Source organism: Balaenoptera musculus, chromosome 1 (genome assembly GCF_009873245.2).
Source record: "Balaenoptera musculus isolate JJ_BM4_2016_0621 chromosome 1, mBalMus1.pri.v3, whole genome shotgun sequence".
In the NCBI taxonomy this organism is placed as follows: domain Eukaryota; kingdom Metazoa; phylum Chordata; class Mammalia; order Artiodactyla; family Balaenopteridae; genus Balaenoptera; species Balaenoptera musculus.
Window position 1 is genome coordinate 26,819,994 of NC_045785.1, and position 27,055 is coordinate 26,847,048.

At 49.8% G+C, this 27,055-nt stretch overlaps 1 protein-coding gene across 1 annotated transcript in view; it reads right to left on the reverse strand.

Moving 5' to 3' along the window:
* Positions 1–27,055, reverse strand: part of CSMD2 (CUB and Sushi multiple domains 2) — a 653,956-nt gene that overhangs the window by 272,058 nt on the left and 354,843 nt on the right. Inside the window, exons 12-13 of the mRNA XM_036829393.1 lie at positions 24,525–24,637; positions 7,943–8,125 (exon numbers count right to left, since the gene is read on the reverse strand). Of these exons, the coding sequence (XP_036685288.1) occupies positions 7,943–8,125; positions 24,525–24,637 (296 nt within the window). The remainder of the gene's footprint in view (positions 1–7,942; positions 8,126–24,524; positions 24,638–27,055) is intronic.

Below are 27,055 nucleotides of genomic sequence, written 5' to 3' on the forward strand. Positions count from 1 at the left end.
GTCTTCAGGGTCCAGGTGCTGGGGGCCTGGGTAGCAGAGGAAGGGGGCCCAGAACTACACACGCTGGTTTTCAATTTCCAGGAATGGACCTGAAATTGACAAACTTGGACCAAAGCAATCCCCAGGTTCCCTGCTTCTCTCCCAGGGCCACGTGTGTGTTCATGGGACCTTTAAGGCAGCCCAGAGAAATGAGGAGAACATTACATCAGCGGAGGAAGTTCACACCGCCCTTGTGATCACAGCCCCTGCCCCAATCACAAGCAGTTCCCAGGAATATTATCCCTCACACCGAGGCTGACGTCTTCAAACCTCAGCTGATCCCAGTTCTGGTTCTGAACATTTGAAAGAGGCAATTTCCAAGGACTCTAGCTATTGTGATCATATTTTCTGGGATAAAGGAAAGGATGCTTGAAATTGCACTTGTCCTGGAAAATCTGGGATTATATATTTAGGGGGAACGCCAGGATTCAGCCACAGAGAGGAGGGAAAACGGGACATGCTTCAGGTGTGCACAGGGCATTGCGGTCGAGGTGGGAGAGGAGTGAAAAAGCACCTGCCTGTTTAAAAATACAGCTAGCAAGCGACGTATGTGACCTATGTGAAGAAAACCACAAAGCTGTTATATTTAGAAAAATGAAAGTAGATGAACAAAGAGAGTGACACACCATGTTTCTAGATGGGAAGGCTGTGTAGTATAAAAATGCCTATTTTCCTCAAGTTAATTTATAGTTTAATAGGAGCACACATACAAAATCCCAATAGGATTTTTTTTTACTATGACAAAATGATTCTAAAATTAATCTTGAAGAGCAAACAGATGAGAATAACAATGAATATTCTGAAAGAGAAAATAATTAAGGGAGGAAGGAGTAGTTTCCAGTTCTGCCAGATATTAGAACATATTATAAAACAACAATTAAAATTATTCAACACCGGTGCTAAGATAGAAATTAGCAGCAGAACAAAGTGGTGAGTCAAGAAATAGACTTAACTACATTTGAGGATTCAGAATGTGATAGAACAATTCATTTCCCTCAAATCAAAAGGGAAATGAATTACTTAATAAATCGTGTTGGAAAACTGTGTAATAGTTTGGACAATATCATGCATTCATCTAAATAAACTCCAGATGGATTAACAAATTATGTTTTTAAAAAAATCAAATTACTGACAAATAACTAAAAATACAACAAGCTGTTAGATCTGTGGCAGAATGATAACTTTCTCAGCTTTGAAAAGAAATCACAAATATCAAGAGATTTGTCTATATAAAAATGTAAAAGAACTGTACAATGTAAAATAGCAAAACAAAAAGAAAGAAAAAAGAAAGCTAGAGATTGGTAAGATATGTGTATCAAATAGAAAGATCCTTCAAATTGGAAAGGAAAATACCAACACGATACTCTCGCAGCCACACGTCAGGACAGACAGTTGTTACACGGGGGTTACAAATAGCAAATGCCCCATGTCCTTGCTGGGCAGGACTGGACCCAGGCCAGCTGGAGAAAGGCCAGGACTGGAGTCTCTGTCCAGGGTCCTGTAACGGAAATCCTGACACCACTTTCATACCTCTTGCTCCAACAGGGGCATGCTTCCAGCCATGGGTACCAACCAGTCTCTCCAGACCCTACTCCCATGGGCCCCACCTCTCTTCTTTCACTCACCCACGTTCGGCAGCAGCCAACCCCTTTAGGAACCACTGCAAATCAAGTATGCAGACTGTGCATGTGTGTGTGCACGCGTGTGTGTAGTTGTGTGTATGTGTGTCAATGTATCCAATGAACATCCTCCTTTTGCAGAGGTCCAGACCCCCTGGCTTTTCTCAGAACCCAGTACTGCCACTAGGGTAGCTCCCTTCCCAGCAGGGCTTCAAATCTGTCCTCCCCTCTTTGAGCCCCAACTATTCTAATAGCGATGACCTAAGTCTATGCTCTAAGAGCAAAGGGGCTGTTGCTTCCCTGTTCCACACCCACTACGATGCCTGCCCCATCGCTGGCCCCCAATGGATATGTGTCAAATAAAAGAATGAATCTTCATGGGGCAGGTTCTAAATGCATCTGATTCACCAGTGCTTTCTAGTTGAAAAGCTAAATTTTGAACCACAAGAGCCCACTTTAATTTACATAATTATCTCTATCTTCATGTTAAAGCGAGCTCTTTGAAGTCAAGGGCTGTGCTCAATTCGTCTCTACATTCGCAGCACTTACCATAACATTTGGCACTGTGCGGAAGTTGACAAGGGTGTGCTGGAGGGATGTATTCAACTTATACCTATTAAATTAGCAATTTTTAAAAGGCCGCACAAATACTTGAGGTTTGGCGATGCTGGTAGAGGTTACAAGAGATATATATGACCTATATGAAGAAAACCACAAAGTTGTTATATTTAGAAAAGGGGAAGTAGATGAACACAAGAGAAATCTATGCCATATTTCTGGATGGGAAGGACATGTATTATACGAATCTTATTTTTAACCTTAAAGCTTTTGCTGTTGACATTATGACCTGGCACAACATTTTTGGGGAGCAACCTAGGAGTATACATCAAGAGGTATTTTTAAATGTTCCTACTCTGGCCCAACAACGTCATTCCTGGAAACTTATCTTAAGAAAATAATTCAAGAGAAGAAAAATAAAAAAGGCCATACACTTGAGGATGTTCATTATAGCCTTGTATAAAAATAATTGAACATAATTGGTAGCCTAAGTTATGGTCCACTCACTAGACAGAATATTCTATAGGCATGAAGAATGATAACTACAAAAGACATGTAGTAACATGGCAAGATATGCAATATAATGTGGACTTGAAGAGACAGAATGTGAGACGGTATGTTCATTTTGATTAAAACCATCCGAAATATGTGTGCACATGCATAAGAATCAAAAAGGAATGGCCAAATTTGAAAATGATTAGGGAAATGAATTAAGAGTATCTTATTCATTTAAACTTATAAAATACTAGAATATACCAAAAGCCTGTGTTGAGTAGTGGCCCTTAAGCCCCAGATACTTATTGAAAGAGTTACAGCACATTATATAGGACATGGCACTAAGAGATCACCACTTCGAGCTGAGCAGGATCGATCATCCCCAGAGGCCCTCCAGTTTAGAATTTTACCAGGAAAAGCCATACCCTCTTATGCAGCTGACTCTGTACATAGCAGGTGCTCAATAAATCAAAATGGATGGATAAATGGATGGGTAGAAGGAATGAGAAAAAGTAAAGATGAGGAAATGCCTTTGACACCAGTATATTGCATACTGGTGTGCAAATACTGATGTAGTCCCAACAAGGGTCATGGATCTAGCCTTCATGAATTTGTTTCACTCTTGTGAATCTCTGTTACTTCATGGGGGTAACACAGACAACAGTTTGTTTCTGTAGTCTGGATGAATTTTGTTGTCCTAAGACTTCCCTGTTTCTCCTGCTGCAGATGACCCCTTGGATTCTGGATGTCTGGTGCAATAGAGAGAGTGCAGGATCTGGAGTAGGAGCCTGCCCTGTCAAGTAATAGTTCAAATTCCAGCCCATCATTTAATGGTTCTATAACCTCTGAGCCTATGTACCTTGTCTCCTTGAGCTTTGTTTTCATCTGTAAAAATGAGAGAATAAATATTCCATAACGTTGTAGGGAAGATGCCTATCTTCCCAATGACATAAAACATGTAATAAATGCTGGCATCTTCCCTTACCCCATGCTTCCTCACTGTCACTATTCTATAGATTTTAATCACGATCTAACACAAAATGCAAATATACAGATTTCATTGTATTTAGAAGTTGACAAGACTAGGTTATCCTAGACTGGTGGTTCTCCATCCTGGGTGGCTTTTTTCCCCCAGAGGATGTATGGCAACGTTTGGAGACATTTTTGGTTGTCACAACTGGCAGCGGGAGGTGGGTGTGTGTGCTACCGGCTTCTAGAGGGTAGAAAACAAGGCTGCTGCTAAAACACCCTGCAATGCACAAGACTGCCCCCGACAAAAAAGAATCATCTGGCCCCAAATGTCAGTAGTGCTGAGGCTGAGGATCCTGATGACCCTAGGACTCAATCCATTTCTCTGTCCAGCAACCTGTGTGTGTGTGTGTGTGTGTGTGTGTGTGTCCAGAGCGTGGGTATGATTAGGGGGAGGAACACAGGGAGCAAGGGACAGGAGTGTGCTAGGAGAGGACCATTTCCTGTAGCGTCCCTGTGTGAAGCACCCTCCTTTACCTCCCAACCCTTCAAGGCCCAGCTCCAGCCCCGTATCATCTGTGACATCTTCTTTGAGCCCCAGAGGACCCACTTCTCCCTCCCTTGGTCTCTCAAGGTTCGGCTGCTGATTTGTAACTCGCACTGTATACATCTCAGTGTATTCCCATTTCACACCTATGCCATATACATTAGGAACTGAGCAATTAGGATTCACACCTTCTCGTGGTGGTTTACAAAATGGCGAAGGGAAGCTGGCATTTGTGCAGTCTTGGCGTTTCTCTGGTGAAGGCTGTTTTGAAACTTCTTCTGCAAGTGGCTGTTAATGGACTGATAATTGGTTTCCTGGCTTCCTTATGAAGTGTGAAGTATTCTGCTAGCCTGTCAACAAAGCATCAAGTGTTGTGCAAACCACCATCAGAGTTATTTGTATCTTCCTTCCCTTGTATCTCTTGTTGTGGAGGAATAAGTGGACAGGCTCTCGATGTCCCTGTGAGGAAGGTGAAGAGTATGTGTAACCTGCGGGGAGCTTTCTCACCAGGACCCCAGGTTGAGCATGTTTCCCAGGCAGAGTCCGAAGAGCTTTGACTCCAAAGCCTGGCGCTTGGCACGGGGTAGACACGCAGTAAATACTGTTGAATGGATGGAAAGTGGCACTGGTGCCACCTGATTTGGAGCAGTGATCCCTGGAGATGTGAATTAGCCAAGGAAGAAGAGAGAGTAAGAGGAGAGAAGCTGGCTCCGTCTTTTCTTTCAAAATGCTTTTCACTGCGAGAAACATCATCATCTTTAAAACCGAGTGAAAAAAAGACCATCTACTGAGCATCTACTGCTGTGAGGGCAGCTCGAAAGCCAACGAAATGATTCTGAAGTCCCTGCTTGCTACAGAAAATGTTTTGGAACATGAAGGCAACAGTGTATTTGTGTAGTCTCGGCAGGCAATTCCCGAGTAAGGAACTGTTTTGAAGAAAATGTTTCAAGAGAAGAACAATGCATTGCTGTGCACTTTTTGGACAACTGTTCAAAGAAATTGGAGCCATCAAAACATCCCCCAATCCTCTTCTAAACCCTCAGGAGGAAAGAACAGTACGGTTTGCTAAATATTGCGTTAATATTTATTGTGACTAATGTGTGCTAAAATTTAGGACGCTTAAGCTAACGTTTGCTAGAGGTGCTTTTCTATGTACATTTATGACCACATTATAAAACACAGAGGCTGCCTGTACTATTTCATATTTTTATAACTGCTTACAGATGTTGTCCCTTTTCTGCAGATCACACACTATGATATATTTGATCTGGGATCAGAAGCAGATCGCCACATTTTAACTTCATCCCTTGAAGCATGAGCTGCTCTGTAAATGACCCAGTTTAGAAAGTGGTTTCCAAGTAGTCACGATGGAAAATGTGAGGACTATCCATGTCATAGTTGCCTTTTTCTGTAAATACGATCATAGAGGCTTAGAATTTGGGGAGTGCCACCCCATCGGATAGATTAGTAAACCAAACTCCAGAGAGAAGTTGCCCTGGCCATAGTCACAAAACTGAGCCGGGACTAAGACACAGGTCTCCCAGATGTTGAATCCAAAGTTCTCTCAGAGCACCCGGATTTTCTTAGTACCATCTTTCACCACCTGAGGGCAAAGCCCAGGACCTAGGGATGCATCAGCTTAGGGGCTGGGTACTCAGTAGAGAGCTGACAGATGGCACTCACTCGTGACCTTGCTTGTGGTGCAAAGGCCTGGGGCCAGCTGGCTCTCCCTGGCCTCCTCCACTGAAGCCAGCACCCCTGAGACTCAAGCTGTGTCTCTTACACCCAAATGAGCAGAAAAGCCCGAGTAATGGGAGTACCTTGGGGATACCATCCCCCATCTCCCAGAATCATCCATTAGAAGAAATGCCATCCTAGCCCCCCAGAGTGCCTGCTTCACGGTTCTCATCAGTAAGCCTGGGGCTCCTCTTCCTTATTTTAAACCACAGAGAGCACCGCCCCATGTCTTCCAGGACTGCTCTGCCCTCATCTCTTCTCAGGTGATTGTAAGCAGTGTCCAGCATCCCGTCAGCCTTCCTCCTGGAAACGAGGGGCCTGCTGAGCAGCACTTACAGAAGGTTCTAGAAAGATTTCCTGAAACTACTTCTAAGAGCCAAAGGGTCAAGTAAATTCCTGGAGGGCTTGAGTGACAGCCCCCCCCCCCCCCCAGTAGCGTTCTGCTCCCCGCATCTCTCAGCTTGTGGGGCAGGGAACTTCATCCTGGTTCCAAGTGGCTGGCTGGCTCTGATACACACTTCCCTCCTGCCAGCTCTCTGCCCCAGAGGCCTGACTCTTTCCAGTTCTCCCTGCCTTGTTTCACCTAGATGGATTGCAGAGATGGAACACCCACACTACCTGGGACTCCCACAGTCTGGACCTTTGCCTTCTGAGGTCCTGCCTCCGACCCACCCTGTGGAACTCCATTCCACCCACCCACTCTGCCCTGGGCTCGTTTCTAGACTGTCAGGCCCTTTGTTCCTGCCTGCCTGGAGCTGCCCCCTGCTCACCTCCCCTGCCCCTCTGGTCCCCTTGGCTTTCAGGGTACACATATCTAACCACCTTGGGCCAGAGATGGGCAGCCAATTTCATGCAATTTTATTTTTTTCAATAAGGGTGGTTTGCTTAATGTGTATCTAAGAACGATTTGATCTTTAAACCTCTGCAAGAATTTTTACACAAGCTCACAAGTCATCAAAAATGCTTTGTCAACTACACAAAGTGATTTTTTTGTTTGAAAAGTAGAATCACCGTGGTATGACCCAACTCACCAACTCACATGCCAAACTCTCTGTCATCACAGATACTCCCTTATAGTATCCCATGTCATTCCTCTCCCCGGCCCCAAGGGGCAACCACTCTCTATGAGGCAGCACTCCAAGGCCCTGAGAAGCCCACTGAGATGGCAAGAACGATTAGAGGGTCAGTCTGTCTGCCCCTCCCTGAGGGAAGCAGATTGTAAGAGACGGAGAGGGGCAGTGGCAAGGGCTGGGAGAAGAAGAGGTGACAGCCCCGAGAGGTAGAACCTTTGATTTCTCAACAAAGACCAAGCCTGCTCCTCTACACACAGTCCCCTTACACTTGCCAGTTTCCCTGGGAGCCAGGACTTAAAGTATTATTTGCGCCGGAAAGTGAGGTCAGACCATCCCAGAGAAAGGAAGAAAGGATTCCTTGTTATCTCTGGAGAACAGGGCACTCAACTCCAACCCTTCCTCTGAAAGATCAACAATTCAAAGACAGCTTGATCCCCATCCCTCCCTAAATCCAATGCAAGAGGAAGCAATCTGATGAAACTTTGTATATATCCCCCCACGGCCATGGTGTCTCGTGGTACCCCAAGGCTGGCACAGAGTCTACAGTCTTATGAAATCGCCAGCACCTTCTGCCCTGGCTCGACTACATGGCGTCAATGACAGCAAGAAGGGCGAGGAGGAAATGTCGGGGTCTGACGTTGCTCTCAAGGGTCACCAGGGAGAGTAAGACGGCATTGAAGAAGGCCCCCAAATGTCAAGAGTAATCATTCTCAGTGCTACGATCCACGTCACTGCCAGAAATGAGGACTCAGCCAGCAACGTTTTGAGAAGGAGAAGAAACCAACCAGAGTGAAGCTACGGTTACGACCTACGAGGTTCCCAAGGATGGGGTCCGGATTAGCTAGGAAATGGGCCCCTGGCCTCTCGGTGGAGACCCTGAAGTGGCCCCCTCCCCGCTCACTTACACACGCAGCCTGGCTTCTTAGCCGACCACTGGTTATTCTTTTGGCACGTGATTGCCTTCTGCCCCACCAGCTCAAAGGCCGGCTGGCACTCAAACTGGAGGGTATCACCGTGGCGAAACCAGGAGCCTTCCCTCCGGCCGTAGGCAGGTATGCCAGGATCTCCGCAACTGCCCTGCTCGATCTCTGCAAGACAGGAAAAGAGAAAACAGAGACACATGGTGACTCCATGCCTCTTGGAGCTGAAGCCCATGCTGCACCTCCGCCATGAGGCTGGGCTCGGAGGGACCCAGGTGGGCTTTTGATGAGAAACCCTGCAAGGTCGTGTTTAAAACAGCATCCTGGGAGGATCAGGCCCTCCTGCTCTCAAATGCCTGGACTCTATGTCCCACACAGAGTGTTCCAGGTGCTTGGATATTTTCACTCAGGGAAGGCGGGTCTACATTCTTTGTGAGACACCTGTCCTAGGAATTCACAAGCTCACAGTTTGGAGAGATCTTTACTGACTTGACTTGCATTCAGATTACTCACGTTACTTGATAGATTCTGAGCTCAGTCCCTTCCTGAGCAGCCAAGGCGAGCGCAAGATGAGAAGGTCGCTGACGCTTTGCTGCTTGCCTTTCCCCCAGCCAGAGATTCAGTGAGAATCAATATTCACTGCCTTCTGATATGGAAGCATTTTCACGAAGATACATTTTTAATTCAATTTAAGACGGGAGCAGGTAAAATGAAACACATGACTCATTAAGTATGCCTTTAAAGTTCATTTGATTCAACAGTGGTGAATCAGACAGGGAATGGCTTCCCTGAGACAGCTCTGCGGGTCTGGGCTCAGGGGGCACGATGGGCTGGCTGCCTCGTGGCAGAGTCAATCAGGACCCCGACGTTCCAGGAAAGGAGTCTGTCCTGGCCAAGTCCCCGGAGTTTCCTCCGGAGTTGACCCCGCTTCCACCAGCCCCGTGCTTGGTGCTGTGAGATGAAGGGCAGGGAGGGGGGGAGGAAGGGGCAGGGAGGGGGTGAGGAAGAAGCAGGAGAGAGGGAGGGGGAGGAGGAGGACCTCTGTTCCCAGAGAGGAAGGCACCCTGCAGGAAGGACGCGAGTCACGACTGATGTGACAGATGGTGAGGTGAGGACAGCAGGAGTCCTATGATTCGGGAGAGAGGCGGCTGGAGTAAGGGGAAGTTTCTGGACACCTTCCCAGGACTGTCAGGCCAAAGGGACCCTGCATTTTCCGTAGGCACCATTATGGGCTGTCAGGAGCCCTAGTCCCCGAAGTTGCTGTGCATGGCCCTGACACGGGTGATTCTGCAAAAGCTTTCTTCCCACAGCTGTTGGGCCCTGTGGGCTGGTCAGGTGAGCCCCGAGTACCACCGCCTTACACAGATGGGCTGCTGACTGTCACATTCATGGTTCCCCTACTACTGGCAGAACAAGTCTTTCTTTGGCTGGGATTGTGGGAGTGTGTGTGTGTGAAAGACAGAGAGAGATCTAAGTCAAACAGCAAGAGTCCTTGGGTTCGGGGGAGAAGAGGGGTCTGTGTGAGCAGACACCAGGCCTGAGGACTCAAGGGCGGGTCAGCTCACACGTGCCCCTGGCCTGTCCCTCTACACACAGCCTGAAAGCACACCTCAACCCTCCTCTGAAGCTGGCTCTTCTCCTGCCAGGGCTGGGGGAAGGCAGCCACTGAGGCATTCCCAGGAAGGTGGCCCCTTGGCTCCAGGTCCCAGAGCCCCAGGGGATCGGGAGGAACGGAAGACGGGCCCCGGGACAAGTCAGCCTGCAGAAGCGAGCAGCAAGGCCCTCTTTCTTCCGGTGTCCCCACACACGTTCTCTCTGGGGCGTGAGGCCCTGGCGAGGACTGTCACTGCGGGCACCCTGAGACCTGGAAGGAGGTACCCGGTGTTTGAAGACAGAGCTGGGGCTCACTGCCTGGGACAGGACCCAGGTTTACGGTGTCCTGGTGAGGCCCCAGCATGCTGCAGAAGATGTAAATGTGGGGTCCACCTGCCTGCGTCTTAGACCACAGCAGCTGCTCTGAAGGTGTGATCAGCTCCAGAGAACAAGCATCCTGAGCGGGAGGAAGGAGCTGCCCAGCCCTCTCCACTGTGCAGGCCTGGCTGTTCCACACCCATCCAATTTCTCCTGCCGTCAGTGCGATCAGAAGCATATAATGAGCACCTACTGTGTGCCAGTCCCTGTGCCAGACACTTGAGACTGGATGTGGGCTCTGGTCTCAAGGACTGAACAATCCTGACAAGGAAGCAAGTATTTACGACACAGGGTGATTTGTGCCATGGATGCGCCCAGGAGCAGCAACAGAACTCAAACTTGGAGGGTGGGGCTGGAAACAGGGTGCGGGAAGTGAGGCACTAACCTTGCACACAAAATCTTAGGGAGCACCAAAAACTCAGCCATCTAGACAAATACGATCTTAGTACAATATTTTGTTTTTAGAAAATCAAAATTGATGCATATAAATCAAATCCAACGTGAAGAAGAACACCAGAACTTAATAAAAAGACCAGATCCGACCCAGCACTTGCACAGCTCACCTCACTTGTCTCACCCTAGTCCTGGCCAACAGAGTCTGTCATTATTGAAATGTTATTTTTTTATCATGGATAATTTGCATTAATCTTGGTTTTTAAAAAATACTACATTAAAATATTATTTAATTACTGAGTTCTTTGGTGCCTCTCTTAAAATTATGCCCAAGGGGAGTGTCTCTCTCATCTCAGCCCAATCCCAACCCTGGCATTAGGGAAGGCTTCTTGGAGGAGGCCTTCTTGGAGGATGTTTAAGCTGAGGCCTGAAGTCTGTGTAGGAGCCAGCAGGTGAAAGGAGTATGTGGGATTCACTGCAGCATTATTTACTAACAGCCAAGCCATGGAAACAACTTACATGTCCACTGATGGATGGACAGGTAAAGAAAATGTGGCACACACATACAATGGAATATTTTTCAGCCACAAACAAGAAGGAATCCTGCCATTTGTGACATGGATGAAACTTGAGGGCATTATGCTAAGTGAAATAAGTTGTACAGAGAAAGACAAATACCGTATGATCTCACTTATATGTGGAATCTAAAAAAAATGAACTCAGAGAAACAGAGAATAGAATGGTGGTTGCCAAGGGTGGGGTGGGGGAAATAGGTGCAGGTGGTAAAAGGATACAAAGTTCCAGTTATAAGATGAATAAGTCAGGGGGATATGATGTACAGCGTGGTGGTTAACTCTGGTTAACGACAGTGTATGGTATATTTGGAAGTTCCTAAGAGGGTAGGTCTTAAAAGTTCTCAACACAAACACACACACAAACTGTAAGGTGAGGTGCTGGGTATGTTAACTAACCTTACTGTGGTCATCATTTCACAATATACACGTATATCAAATCAACATGTTGTACACCTTAAATTTATACAATGTTATATGTTAATTACATCTCAATAAAGCTGGGAAGAAGAGAAAGGCATCAGTGGGAGGGAGAGGAGAGGAAGGACCCTTCAGGTGGGGGAGGAGCCCATGCAGAGTCTCAGAGGCTGTTTGCAGGACTGCAATGATAGAAGTGACGATAACTAGCTAATCGTTACGATCGTAACGAACTTTTAGTTATAGAACTAATGACTCTAGCACTGACTATGTGCTGGCAGCCACTCTGAGAACTTTACATATAGTGAATCATTTCATCCTTACAGTAACTGTGACCTAGGTACTATTATCTCCATTTTAAAGGTGAGGAAACTGAGGCACAGAGAGGTGATGTAGTTATCCAAGGTCACAGAGCCAGGAAATGGTGAATCTGAGGTCCAAACCCAGGTTGTATGGTTCCAGGGCCCTTCACCACCATGTCACATTGACTTTCCACAAGCATGAGTACTTTCCACCGGGTGATGAGAGACGAGGCTGGAAGAGGCAGGCAGGGCCAACCCACAAAAGGGCCTGTTCGACCTGCTAACGAGACTGGACTTCAGAGTGTAGGCAATGGGGGCTCAGGAAAGGGTTTCATTCCACTTGGCATTTCATAGTGTGGATTTTAAAAGGCCACCCTGACTGCTGCCTGGAGAACGGTCTGGGGGCAGCAATTCTGGAGGCAGGGAGATCGTTCATTCATTCAACAAACATTTGAGTGTCTCCTTAGCATGAGCCACTGTGCTGGGCACTGTGGGTGCGACAGAGAACAAGGCAGACGAAGGCCCTGCCGCCATGGAGGTTCCGTTCTGGAGGGAGGCTCTCAGTGATCTGGGAGCTGTTTTGACAGCATCTTGGACTGAGCACAGGCAGAGGGGATGGGGAGAGGCAGAGGGGATGGGGAGAGGCGGAGGGGATGGGGAGAGGCAGAGGGGATGGGGAGAGGCAGAGGACTTGGGAGGTCTAAAGCAGGAAGAAGCCACAGGCCACACTGCGAGTGAGTAGACAGGGGATAAAGGGGAGGCAGGGGCTACGATGACTGCAGGGCTTGGCCTGGGTACCGGGTGTGCTTTCATCTTCACCAGATGCACGAAGAGGAGCAGGGCTGGAGGGTCACTCGGCACCTCCACGGGGACATACCTAGTAGAAAGGGGCTACGTGGGTCTTATGCCCACGAGGCCAATCTGGTCTAGAAATACAGAATTTGGATTCAGCTCACAGAGGGTCATGAGAAGAATGAGACCACCCAAGGGGAGACATCAGTCCGGACAGAACGGCTAGCGACACCGCAGGGACCAGCAGAAGGCTAGTCTAAGATCCTGCGGGGAGCGGAGCCCCAGAAGCTTGGAGGAGAATGAGTTTCAGGAAGGAGACCAACAGCATCGAATGTGGCAGGGAAGTTTAGAAAGGACTGGAAAGCAGGTCAGTGAAAGGAGCTCACTGGATACTGGCAGGAGACTTGAGTGTGATGATGGGGCCGGCCCGGCACTGACGGGAAAAGAGGAAGACGATCCGGGAAGAGTAGATGACTCGTAAAGAAGGCATTTCTTGGAAGTGAAGCAATGGGGAGAATTCAGGTGGCAACTTATGAGGAATATGGCCTTGAGGGGGCAGCTGAAGAGGCTTTTTAAGGTCGAAGAAACTTGACCATAATTAAATGCTAGGGGAGGGCAAAGAGAGAGAGAGAGAGAATATGAATGCATATAACTGAATGAGAGACACTGGTGAGCTGGAATGGGCAGTGACAGCACGAGGCTATGGAGAAGCAGGAGGCCGGGGCCCAGCGCACGCTGGGGGGCTCACCTTAGAGCCCAGGAAGCTGCCCTTCCCTCGTGATGGGGGGAAGAGGGAAGAGGTGATCACAGCGAGCTTTCAGGTAGGACAGCGGGAGGTTGAAGAAGATCTTGTGATGACACAGGCTCTACTTTCCTAGTGAAGCAGGAGGACGTGTCATGATGTTTGCTGCAGGTGAGGGACCAGTTGTGGGGAAAAGGATGCGACGTTGACAAGAACATCTGCAACAGTCACCTGGAGAAGAGGAATCATGGCTGGAAGGACTGCCGTGCACCCTGGGTTCCACAGAGGGTGGAGACAGCTCATTTACAGGGGTGCTGCCACCGAGCAGGGCTGTGTGGCTTGTCCCAGATCCCTCAGAACCTGGTTCACGTGCACGTGGAGAAATGGCAGGGTGGTGGGCAGGGGGTCAAGGATACTGTTCAAGGAATGGCTGATGTGTGATGCAAGGGTCTCAGGCTGAAGGAGGAAGGAAGTGAACAGAGGAGGAGGGGGAGGGGATGGGGATGGAGAGGCCAAGAGAAGGATGGTGAAAGGAGTAGAGGGAGGAACGGGTGGGGGAGCAGAAGGGATGAGGGGCCCCAGAGCGGGTGGGTGGAGTGAAGGCTTCAGAGGTGCCAGAGAGCAAGGTCCGCACTGACAGGATGGGAGAAGGCTGAGAAACGAGAGGCAAGGTGATGGCAAGACTCAGAGTGGAAAGGAAGAGGCTGGCGACATCCATGAGGAGGGTAGCGAGTGGCAGAGGTGGAGACAGCCTAGGTCAAAGGAGAAGGGTTTGCACGTAGGTGGAACAGCGCTGGAGAGCGAGCGCACGAGCCCACCGCTCAAATGTGAAGTTCACGGGGCCAGCGGACAGGAGCTGCTAGTGCTGGAGAGGGCTCCTGGGTAGGGGTGACCTCGGGGAAGTCAGGTTTAAGGGCGCACTTGGCAAAGAGGTCCAAGACATTGGAGAGGGGCATGTGCAGACCATGGAATCAGGACCAGGTGGGGGGAGAGGAAGAACAGAGCAGGGTGGTTCGAGAGTTTGAGAGCTCCCTTCAGGAAGGCAGGGGGGCTGGGGGCTGGCCCTCAGACACCCTTGTCCTGGTCTGGATCTTTCCTCCAAGCCCAGCGCCAACCCCTGCTGGGGACACACGGGAACCAAGTCCCCTTGCCCTCCTGCAAGGGGACTCCCTGGGTTCCATGGCCCTGCCTGAAAAGGCATGTGACCTTGACCCTCCTGGCCAGGTGCCGACCAAATCTGACATCAGGGCCCAGAACTGCAAATCCATAAGCCAGATTCTGACTTGGAGGAAATCATGCATGCAGCTTCCTGTTATCTGGCCTAATAGAATTCCCTTCTATAAGTGTTTATCTTTCTCCCTCCCTCCTTCTGCTGACCAGAAGCAAGCTGGCAGACACAAGATGCGAGCTTCAAAGACCCTCAGAATTCCATCACAACTGGGCTCTGCATATTTGCTTTCCCCTTTCTCTGCTGTTTTATTCCTATCGTCTGTGATCAACCTTACTGTCTTCTCCCCAGGTTTTTCAATTTGTGATTCCAAATTGGAATCCTCTTTTATGACAATGTCTGTAGAGAAGGAACTGCTTCTCGTGTCTGTATAAATTCACCATTGGATGTGCTCCAAGAAGGGCAGCGCCGTGTAGAGGGAGAGGAGAGTCCGACCATGGGCTACGACTTGCTGCCTTTCCAACCGAGTGGGACTTCATTTGTTCCTTCACTGATTCACTGTTCCCTCAGCCCGGGCTGCAGCTTCCCCTCCTCCCCAAGGTCACATGGCCGACTGCTCACGCTACAGACTTTAGCTTAAGACGTCACCTCCTCAAGGTGCTTTCCCTGACCTCTCTCCTTAGATGTTTCCCTTTTCCTTTGCTCTCTTGGCACCCTGGTCTTTTTCTTTGTAGCACCGATTGTAAGCATTCCTCTATTCATTTCATTAGTTCCTGTTCTAGACATTGCACGTATAGCGGTGGAAAAAAGGGCAAAAATCTCCGCTCTCCTGGAGCCTACTGCCTGTTGGGGCATCAGGGACCACCTGGTTCACCATCTCAGCCCCCACTGGCGCCCCACTGGCTGTCAGGTGGCTTCCTCGTTTCTCATCTCCCCACGCACTGGAAGGGAAGCCCTATGGAGGCAGGCATCAGTTGTGTGTTGTTGATCGCTTAGCATGGCGTCTGGAGCACAGACAGCACGCTGCTCAGTGTGTGAGCACAGCTGATACGTGTTGCATGGGGAGTGTGTCAAATGCCACGCTCAGAGCTAATGATACAGAGCTGCCTGACCCAGGGCCCCTGCCCTTGGACCACTCACAGTCAGGTGGCTCTAGAGATAGTTACAGAGTAAATGATGGGGGCCGGGACGGGGTGTGTACCTGACCACACAACCTCTGGGGGCGAAGGGGAGGCAGCTCCGGTCTCGGGCTGGGGCTGGGGGAGGCAAAAGGCTTCATGGAGGTTGTCCAGGCAGACACAGGAATCAGCCTGGATTCTGCCCTCCCCTCCCCATCACAGCTCTCGCTAACCACCTCCTGGCGGCTCCTCCTCCCGGACATCCCTGCACCCTCTGCTCTCCATTCTTCCCCTCACCGCCTAAGTCCACCCCTCTCAATTCCTCACCTGGGCACGGCGTTAGGCAAGGGCTGTTCCCCTGCCCCTTCCCTCTACTCTGTCGTATTCTGCAAGGCAGCATGAGATCGCTCAGGAACAAACATCTGATCATTAGTGTGCCCTGCTCACTGATTCTTCCATGGCTTCCCAAAAATCCACAGATGAAAACCCTAACTCCGTGGCATGGCAGGACCTTTGCCTACACCCTCCCACCCCAGCCTCCTCTTTGTCCACCTCCGACCTTGAGATTCACCACAAAACGGAGCCACCTGCAGGGGGCAAAATAGTGCAAAGGTGAGGACTCTGAGAAAGTCCTGGATCTGTACCCTGGCTCTGACACTAAGTAGTAGACCTTGGGTACCTTTCGTACCCTCGCTGAGTCTTAGTTTTGTCACTTGTAATACAGAAATGGCAATAATAACAGCTACCTTGCAGGGTTGTTTTGAGGATTAAATGAGTTTATGTATATAAGACAACTGTCAAAATGTCCAGCACGTGGCACGTAACCAGTAACCAGGAGGTGTTTCCTCAAGGTCATTATTGGCCCATTGTTGGCGGAGCCCAGCCGGCTCTCACATGGCTTTAACTTGGTACCCGCTGTCCTCTCTTCCTCATGAACACCCCCCACTTGTCCACTAGACAAAGAATCATCTCTCAGTGTCAGCTCAAGTGCTTCCTTGGGGCTGTACCCTTGAATCACCCAGGCAGCCTAAGGAGCTCTCTCTCACTCTCACTCCCAGCCCCCTTGGACAATTATTTATTTATTTATTTTTTCAATTCTGGAGAAGAGTTAGAAGTTCAATGTGGCAGGATGTGATGATGAAAGGAGATGAGGCTGGAGAGATGGTCTGGGAGACCATGAAGAGCCGGGATCAGCTCCTTACAGCCGGGGGTCCCACCCCTTCTGCTCTTTCTACCTCCAGAACCAAGCACAGTGCCTTATGCATCCTGAGGCCTCCAGACCAATTGTTCAACCAGCACAGACTCCTAATGAGTGACCAGGACATCTCTGGTGTATTAAGACGACCTCTGGGCATGCCTGGATCTCATGGATTTCCTGGAAACCACATCCCACTCCACTTTTCTACTGATGATGGGAAGGGCGCAAGCAGGCAAGAGATAGAGGGCAGCTGTACATGTATCTCTGGGAATCTGTGCATCATTCTCTGCACACAATTTTCATGAATGGGATGGAGATGTGGGTGGATGAGGTGGGTGACATTCGTCCCTCCCATCCCTTTCCTCCCTCCCATCCCTTTCCTCCACCACACTGTCATGGGTGTGTCACAGACTGAAGGAGGTTGGGAAACAGGGGTGAATATGGTGAATACGGGGTGAAGACAAACATGTAGGACATCCAGGTTGCCCCCAAGCTGTCTGTACCAGCCTCAAACTGGAGCTTGCCATTTGCAAAAGCCCATGTATTTAAAGAGTACGTCTCATTGACAGATGACTTCCTGCCAGATTTTAAAGGTGCAGCATCCTTTGCTGCTTAGCACCCCTGCCTCCTGGGGGCCAAGAAAGACTCGTGTGTAGCGTGGGTCCCACTGGGCCTTCCTGAGAGGGGTTAGCTGCTGCCTGTATCTAGCAAACCTCTAGGTCCCAGTGCCTGAGGAAGCTTTAAGGGTATCATGGAAACTCAGTGAGCGTCTTAGGAACATGCCTGGTGTCATTCCTGGTTGAAGTTGGAAAGTTTGGGCCTCTGAGCTTATGGGGATAAAGTAAGAAGAGACAGAGGTCCTAAAAATTGCAGACTGGAGGCTGAAAATGGCCATGTGCTTAACGCTCTGATTGGAGGAAAGGCAGGGTCCAAAAAGGAGCAGAGTCAGGATGGTGGGCTGCTGCCCTTGGTCTCCTTTCAAGCTCAGCTTCAACACCATCTCCTTCAGGAGGCCTCCCGGTGCCACCACCAGAGTTCAGTTCTGGAGAAGGGGATGCAGGCACCGCCTGCAGAAGGCTTGACTTGGCCATCTTCCCCCTACTTGCTCTCAAACTTTATTCTGTGGAAGTTTTAGCTTCAACCCTAGGCAACCCTAGGGGATCAGGCTTTCTAAGTCAACCTGTTCTCTCTGGGATGTTGACCAACTCCTTTCCATCTTATAAGCGAGTCTTAGCTTCAGACACCAGCTCCTCCAGGGAGCCTTCCCTGATGCCCTCAAGTAAGGTTAGCTGCCCCTCCTTGACATTTCCCCATTTTCTCATACTTCCTGGACTCTAATGAAGACAGACTAAGACTTTGGTGAAGGCACAGATTGTCTTGTTATCCTTGTATCCCCTTGTGATCTGAACAGTGTCTGTAACACATAATAGGGGCCTAGATGATGTTGAATACACAGGTGACCTTATTTCCAACACAAGTCCCCTGGACTATTGGGCATCCTTTCTGCATGATCTCCACTGCCCTGCTTCTCCATATCTCCAGGGTGAGGGTCCCAGCTCCTTCCTCCCTTACGCCGGCCTCCGAGATTTAGCATTAGGTTGCCAGATTCCAGGCTCCAAGTCAGGAAGTGAAGAGACTCCGAGATTGATGCTAAAACTTGTTAGCAAGTTGTATGTAATTTTATAATGTTTCTGGTAAGTGTTAATTGCCTGTTCCTTAAATATTTCTTATTCTGCTGGGAAGCAGAGCAACTGCAAATATGAATGCTTTCCTACAGCTGGCTGCCCTCATGGAGGGGGCCTGAGTTTCTAGGTGCCAAAGACTCAGATATTGACAGAGCTGGAGGCCCCTCCCCCACCCTGACCTGGGATTGTGACAAGCATAATGAGAAGTATTTCTGGGAAATAAATCCCTCAACTTTTCCCACCCAGGAGCTCACACTTTTAATGGGCGGGGAGGGGGGGTGGTTGGTGGTGGTGGTGATGCTGCAGTGTCACCTGCCTGCCCTAAGGAAGCTTTTCTCTACCTGAACAGGGGCAGAGGGGGTATTGATGCTGATGGGGCCAGGTACGCCTGGGGGTTTCTGCCCTCAAACGCCTCATGCCACCTGTGGATCACATGCATCCCGGCCACCCTCCCATCCCTGAGCCGAGATGCCTGTCCTGCATGGAATTCCCCAGGAGCTGGGATAAAAGAAGGGCTAAGATGGGGGTGGAGATAATTCTGAAGCTTTGGGCCATGAGTGCAGGTTAGAAGAGCTGCAGGACTAGGGAAGCAGAGGAGGGGATCAGGCTTTTAAACTGAGTGCTTACTAAATGCCAGGCCCCATGCCGGAGGCTTCACTGCACGGAATCCTCGCAAGACCCCTGTGAGATGAACGTTTATCAGCCCTTCTTCACAGATGAGAAAACTCAGGCTCAGGGATGCGGAGGGATCGGCTGAAGATCACACACAGAGCCAATGGCAGAACTCGATTATAAAGTGGGTTTGTCTGACCTCAGAGTCTATGGGGACAGTGAAGAATGTGGGCTCTTGGCACCTGAGTGCCGGGAGGTGGTAAAGCAGGACAAAAGGGCATTGAGAGGGTGTAGAGGAAGGGTGCCCGATTGTGCCAGGCACTGGGCTAGGCCCTGTAGGACCAGATAGATTAATAAACTGTAATCTGCCTAGAATGGGTTCATAGGAGCCAGAATTTGGCTTGGAATTATCATCATTGAGGGCCTTGGATGCCACATGAATGACTGTGCTTTATCCTGAAAGCAGTGAGAAGTTGTCATTAAAGTTTTGTGGGTTTTTTTGTTTTTTTTTAAGTAGCAGGGAACTGTGCCAGATTTGGATTCTAGGAAGATCACTGAGCTGCAAGAGGCAGATGGGTGGGGCTGGGGGAGGGGCCTGGAGTCAGGGATGCTGGGTAGGAGGACTGTGTGGTCATCAGGTGAGAGGTGACGAGGGCCTAGCCACGTCAATGACAGAGGAGCTGGGGCGCCGCAGAGGGATAACTGGCAGAATCTGGGGACCGAGTCAGAGGTGGGAGAGGGAGAAGGAGGAGGTGGAGATGAGGCCGAGTGATGGTGTGGATGGTGGTGCTGTTCACTGGGATGGGGACATGGGAGCAGGGGGTGTGGGGCTGGAGATGGAGAGCTTGGTTTGCGATGGTGTTAATGCACTGAACGTTTGTGTCTCCCCCAGATTCAGATGTTGAAGTCCTAACCCCCAGTGTGGCTGTATTTGGAGATGGGGCCTCTAAGGAAGTAATAAAGGTTAAACAAAGTCCTAGGGTGGGGCCCTGATCTGATAGGATTAGTGTCCTTATAAGAACAGACAACACACTCACACTCTTCTTCTCCCTCCATGTGCACACACCGAGAAAAGGTCACGTGAGGACACAATGAGAGGACAGCCATCTGCAAGCCAGAAAGACATCTGGCAGCCATCTGAAGCCAGCCCGGACCAGAAACCGAATCTGAAGCCAGAACGCTGATCTTGAACTTCTAACCTTCAGAATCGTGAGAAAATAAATTCCTGTTATTCAGGCGTCCCAGTCTACGGTATTTTGTTATGGCAGCCAGAATAGACCTAAGACAGATGGGGTGGGCTTGAGATGTCCGAGGGGGAAGCTATGTAAGATGTGTCACAGCTAGACTGACATGCAAGTGGGGAGTAGATCTGAAAGTCCCCAGGGTTCAGGCTGAGGTTGAAGTCATGGGAGTAGATGTGATCAACGGTGGAAGGTTCTAGAAAAAGAGGATGAAAGCTGAGAGCCTGAGAAGTGCCTGCCCTGAGGGGGCAGTGGGGAGCCATGCAAGAGCTTAGGGGGAGTAGCTAGGAGGGTGGAGGGGACCTAGAAGGCTGCAGGGAGAGAAGCCCAGAGCAGATGGGAAAGGACACAGTCATATCGGGGCCTCAGGGAACTCGACCACCCACCTCTTCCACAGAAGAGGGCATCTCGCCATGAAGGTGTGAGACCCATGGGTGTCACCCTCAAACAAAGGTCAAAGGTGGAAGGACAAGAAGGGAAAGGCAGGCCCATCCTGACATTTAACCCTTCCCAGGCTCTTCTTCCCTCTGAAAAAAGTGCGAACTCCTTATGAGGCCTTGAGGCCCTTGGTGACCAGGGTCTGTCTTCTGCCATGTCTGCCTTCACATTTTACACAGTGGCCACCATGAACCACCTCCTTTCCCAGCCAGTCTGGGGAGTGAGGGTGAGGCAGGGGCCTAGGACCGGGGCTATCAGAGCAACCACGGGCCACCTGGGGGACAGGCAGGGAGCCACGTGGCCTGCAGAGGAGGGCACAGCCCGGAGTGGAGGGCAGTGGTCATCACGGAACTTTCTCAGCTCCCAGGGGACAGCACCTCTGTGCCAGGCACTGTGCCAGGAGCCTTCGTGATCTCATCTCATAACACTGCACAGCAATGCAATACAGTCGGCATTATTACCTCCATTTTATGAGTGGGGAAACTGAGGTTCAGAGAGACCATATAACTCGCCTAAGGTCACACAGCTGGGGCCAAGCTGGGATGCACCAGCTCTGGTCCAATTGCAGAGTCTGTTCTATCTTCACAGAAGCTGCTGCCTCTGTGCACAGAACCCGTGTAGCCCCTGTGGGTTACTGAGGGGTCTAAACGTCCAGACTCTCTTCTCTCTTCCTATTTTGTCATGGTTCCGAGGAGAAGTCCGGCCCACACCTAGTCTGTGACCAGCAGTCACACAGCGTATATTTTTAGGCCAAGTCTATGTTGTCTTCTATTGTCGCCTCAGTACCTAGCCTCGTTCTGGTCACATAACAGGAGCTTAATCAATACTGGCTGAGTGAAATGGCCAAATGACCTAATCCCAATCTCTAGTAACAAGGAACCCAGGCTCATGACTTATTTGACTGGACTCATGGCCCATCTGACTGGGGCAAAGCTTTGGCTTCTATAAAGATTTTATAAGGAATTGAAATTCTGTAACTTGGGGAGGCTCCCAGTATAAGAGAAAATCATGGGCTTTCAAGCTACAGAGACCCAGCGTCGAATCTTGACTCTGCTGGGTCCCACATTTCTGTGTGGCCCTGGGCAGGTCACTTACCCTCTGAGGCTCTGATTCCTCTTCTACAGAAAAGCAGCTATCATCACATAGCTGTGAGCACTGCATGAGATGAAGCGGTACTTTTCAAACTCGTGCTTAGCTACAAATCCCCTCTTAGAAGAAGGTTTACAGGAGGAGAAGAGGAGACGGAGGCAGGGTCAGAGGCCTCCCTGCTGGGCATCCCCTGTCCCACCACCTTGGTGGTCCCCGAGGGTACCCCAGGTCTTTGTGTGACACTGTTTGAAAACCCCGAGACAATGAACACGCAGCTTCTGGCACATAATAGGCTCTCAACAAATGATATGTCCCTTTCTTTTCCAATGAAATCACACCAAATAAGCCTAATTCCTCTTTCCCACAGAACAGCCCTTCAAATATTTGGACACAGCTCTCAAGTCTCCCCCGAGTCCACTTTCCCCTGAATAAACATTCAGTGGGCTGTTAACCTTGTTCGCTGGGCTTGACTTTAAGTCCTCTCCTTATCCATCTCAAGCTGAGGTCCCCACGTCTATGCCCAGTTCTCTGATGACTGATCAGAATAGAATAAAGCCACACTCACTCCCTGGGATAAATTCTAGTAGCTAATATTTTTGAAACGTCAAACAGGACTTGATATTTATTCCCACTTCATCTTATCCTGGTAATTTAGCCAATTACTCCACTCCATCCAGAGCTTTCTGCACGCTGTTTGCTGACTGTTGTACCATCATCCCTCTCAAGCTCATGTGACTTTTGTCTTATCCAAGCCATGAATAAGATATGGAAAGATTAGGGAATGTGGATGGCACAGAATCATTCCTCCCCACTTCTGGAAACATTCACTGCTGAATATCCGTAGAAGTCCTGAAATGGGGAAACCTTAGAAACTTTTGAGTCTAAACCCATTCCCATTTCCAAAGTAGTGAGGGCCGGGGCTTGGGCCTGAATCAAGGTCTCCTGATTTCTCGTCTGGGGCTCTTTCCATTGCCTCACAGCTGCGTATATATAACTATGTGCCAGAAGAGCCCATTCATTTAACTACCTATGTACTCACTCACTACTCACTAATCACCATGTAATTTGCAACATTTTAATTTTCACATTCTTTATCTAAACTTAATCTTCACAGAAGCCCTGTGCCCGAAGGTGTATTATTATCTCCATTTCACAGATGAAGAAACAGAGCCCCAGACAGGCTCCCTGACTCACCATGGAGCTGGAAAGTGACAGAACCAGGATTTGAACTCTGCACGTTGTCACCCAATAGGTGTTCTCTGTCTGCTGTCCTGTCTCACTTAGATGCATGTTTCCTACTCTTCGAACAGTACATCCATCCTCCTTACCCCAGTGGGCATATCATGGTTTGACAGTGTTCCTGCAGGAGATAAGGGCTAGCCTCCCGTTAGGAGTTGAATCATATTCTCCAAAAAGATCCTGGTCCCTGAATGCTCACCCCTGGTCCCTGTGCATGTGACCTTATTTGGAAATAGGGTCTTTGCAGACGAAATCAAGTTAAGATGGTGAGCCCTTAATCCAACATGACTGGTGTCCTATGAGAAGAGGAGAGAGACACATGGGGACGTGGGACCACAGAGGCAGAGATGAGAATGATGCAGCTATAAGCTAAGGATTGGTGGCCACCACCAGGAGCTAGGAAGAAGCAAGGAAGGCGTCTACCCACAGTCTCAGAGGGAGCGTGGCCCTCCTGACACCTTGAGTTCAGACTTCTAGCCTCCAGAACTGTGAGAGAATAAACTTCTGTTGTTGAAGCCATCCAGTTTGTGGTGCTTTGTTAGGGCAGCCCTAGGACACTAATACATGTCCTGTGTACCCAGTTTGGTGACAGAATCCAGGTCCTGGTACAGGAAGAGCCTTTGGTCCACTGGGGGTGTGAGTCACACTGAGCAGAGTGAGAGTCCTTTGGACCCTAAATAGTCCCGTGTAGAATGATCACATCTCCGAATGGGGTGGGGACGGATGCCTTCTCTCCCCCTCCACTGCCGCCTGTCTCTCTAGTCATTTTAAAGACTTAAAGCTCACTTTCTCGATAAAGCTTTTCCCGATGCCCCAGAAAGGATGGCTGCCCCTTCTCTGGGCTCCCATTGGTTCTGTTTGCTGCAATGATCTTGCTTTAATAATAGCTCGTTTGTTCGTTTGTTTTCTCCTCTGTCTTACCATGCTAGCGCAGGCCCCTTGCAGCAAGGGCCTAGATCTGATGCATCTGTTCCCCCAGTGCTGGTCTAGGGTCGGATACCTAACGGGGCCTTCACAAATGCTCGGGGGATGGTCTCCGCTCCACCTTCTGTGGGGTCTGCACCAGCAGTCATCAGGAGGCTTGGCAGTGCATGGAGGGGTGATGGTAAAGGCATCTCTTGGACCCCAGACTTTGCCGTTCCCTTAATGCCTGTTCCCACCAAGAGATGCAGGTCACCCGCGTCTGCATCCTCCTCAGGTCACCAACGGTGTGTGTCTGTCCCTAGCCCTGTGCACACAGTCACTCATCACTATGATACCCAAATAGGGTAGCTTGGGAAGCTACTGTCTCCAGTCTAAAGATTTTATAAAAAAAGCAAGGCTCAGAAAGTTTATGGGGCTTTTCAAAGGTCTACACAAGCCAGGTATGAACCCAGGATGGAACTGATGTGTGTGATTGATCCCAGAAAATCCTCAAAACAGCCCAGGAGACCCACTGGACAAAGAAGGAGGCTGGGACTCAGAGGAGTTGAATAACATGCCTAAGGAGAGGAAGCCAGTGCAGGGCAGAGCCAGGATTCGAACCCAGGGCTTGTTGACTCCAAACCAGACCCCAAGCGTCTGACTCATTGGCTCCCCAACAGCAGTTACCTTCGTAAGAAGCCTTGAAGCCCAGGGAGCTGCCACTGCTGTCGGTCTGGAAGAGGAGCCACATTTGATGGTTGGTGCTGACAATGAGGTCTGGGACCGACGTACCTGTCAGGCTGTCAGGAGAGAGAGATTCAGAGGCGTGCACCCACTGTGGCACCCCAAGAGAATGACGGTGTGACTGATGACATCTAAAGGAACATCTAGGTGCCAGGCCCACTCGGGCAGACACTAAGCCCCACACTGTTTCTGGCACTGAACCCGGCAGCAAGCGCTCACGCGCTGGGAGACTCAGGACCACTCCCCTCCGGCCACAGGCAGAGCTTGCATCTCAACCACGACTCCCCTGCCCAGACTCCAGGGCTTGGAAGAGAGATCTGTGTCCTCACTTGCACAGGGGAGGGATGGCCGGAGCCAGATCTAATCAAGGGGGTGTCTACACCCCTGCAACCTCCTGTCTTTCGTGTGAACTGTATTGCAGAAAAGACACAGACAGAAACCCATTTCCCCAGTTGGAACCCAGCCAGTCCTTTTAATGAGGCACCTCTTTCCACTCCAGCATGAGAAGTGAGGCTTAAAGCGCAGCCACCACCCTGGGCAACGCTCTTTCTGAAGAAGAGAGTTTAGGCATGGAGAGGACTCTGATTCAACTCACATTTACCAGGCGCCTACCCAAGTCAGACCATGTCCCTTTCATTATCTTATTTAATGTCCCCAGTAGCCCAGTGAGGTAGAGGTTGTGTTATGCCCACTGTACAGATGAGAAGACAGAGGTGCAAGATGGGCAGCGGCTTTCCCAAGGTCAGCCTGCTGGAGCGGCAGACTCAGAGTCCACGGCACAGCCTGGGGCTCCTAGAAGAGACTTGGCTTCCTTTTTCTGCTGAGACCAAACTGCCAGCACAGATGGGGTGTGGGGGGTTGTGAGGGGGTGGTTGGATTGATGGGCCCTAATCTCTGCTCTACCCTGGGGTCTCAAAGCTTGAGGAGGGCTGTTGAGTTGGCTGCAGAGAGGTGATCGGTACTCTGTGAGCACTGTGCAGCTGGAATGGGGAGAGACCACCTGGGACACACCAGCCTGGTGCGCGTGACATCCCTGGGCTGGGGGCTCTGACATTCTGTTATGAGTAAGGATGGACTCCAGGGTGGTGGTGAGCAAGGGTGAAGACCAAGGCCTCTGCTCTTCCTCTGTGTGACCCAATTATGACAACTAAGGAACCCAACGATTTTGCATGTGTTTCCCTGAAGTTTTGAAATTGACGTTGGCCTAAAGAGATCTGAGGGTGGTGGGGGAGCCCCTGGGCTGCTACAGAACTTGTTGGGATCTCACTCAAACTAGACTGGTCCAGAGACCTGGGTACAAGCCCTGGATCTGCCATTCATTTGCTGTGGGACCTTGAGCAAATGGTCGAGCCTCTCTGAGTTTTTCACTCCATATAAATGAGGGGTTGGAATGTACGATTCCCCCAGAGTCTTTTCAGCTCTGCTGTCCTACGGTTCTCTCCATGACAAAGCACAATGGGGTCATGGGGGAGACAGAGTGGGATCCTGGCCTCTTGGACACATCGAGCTGATGTGCCGCACAGGTCAGCATGCCAGGGCAGGTGAGTGATGGGGATACACAGAGAGGAGGGGAGGGGTTGAGGATGATGGGTAATTCATGTGTCAACCTGACTGGGCCACAAAGTGCCCAGATATCTGACCGAGCATAATTCTGGGTGTTTCTGGATGAGATTAACATTTAAACTGGAAGACTGAGTAAAACAGATTGCCCTCCCCAATGAAGGTGGGCCTCATCCAATCAGTTGAAGAACTGAATAGAACAGAAAGGCTGACTCTCTCCCTAGTAAAAGAGAATTCTTCCTGCCTGCCTGACTTCCAGCTAGGACAGTGCTTTTTTCCCACCCTGAACTTGAACTGAACATCAGCTCTTCCTGGGTCTTGAGCCTGCTGGCCTTTGCTCTAGAACTACATCATCAGCTCTCCTGGGTCCCCAGCTTGCTGACTCAGCCTGTGGATCTTGGGACTTGTCAGTCCCCATTATCACACAGAATGATTCCTTATAATAAATCCCTTTTTTAATATACACATCCTATTGGTTGTTTCTTTGGAGAACCCTGATTAATACAGTGGAGAGTAGGCAGCAGGGATGATGCCCTTCAGGCTGACATTCCACTCCTTTCTCTTGAGAGATCTCAAGTCCCGGCCATGTCACCTGACATGGTAGGTAATGTTATTCAACTGCCCTAATAGGATATTCCAGGTAGATGTGTGGAAGGTATGAGAAGCACCCAGAACAGAACAGCCCCTGGACAAGCCAGCTATTACAGAATGGCCATTTTTTAATTCAGCATTAAGACCAGAGGGTGTTAGCGTGGTTGGGAGGGGGTGTGGCATGGGATGCTGTCCTTGATGGAAATCAAAAGACATGAATTCAAGTGCTGGTTCTGCCACCAATCATCTTTGCACCCTTTGGGCCTCAGTTTCTCCACCTGTTAAATGGGTATAATAGCACCTTCCTCACAGGGCTGCTGTGG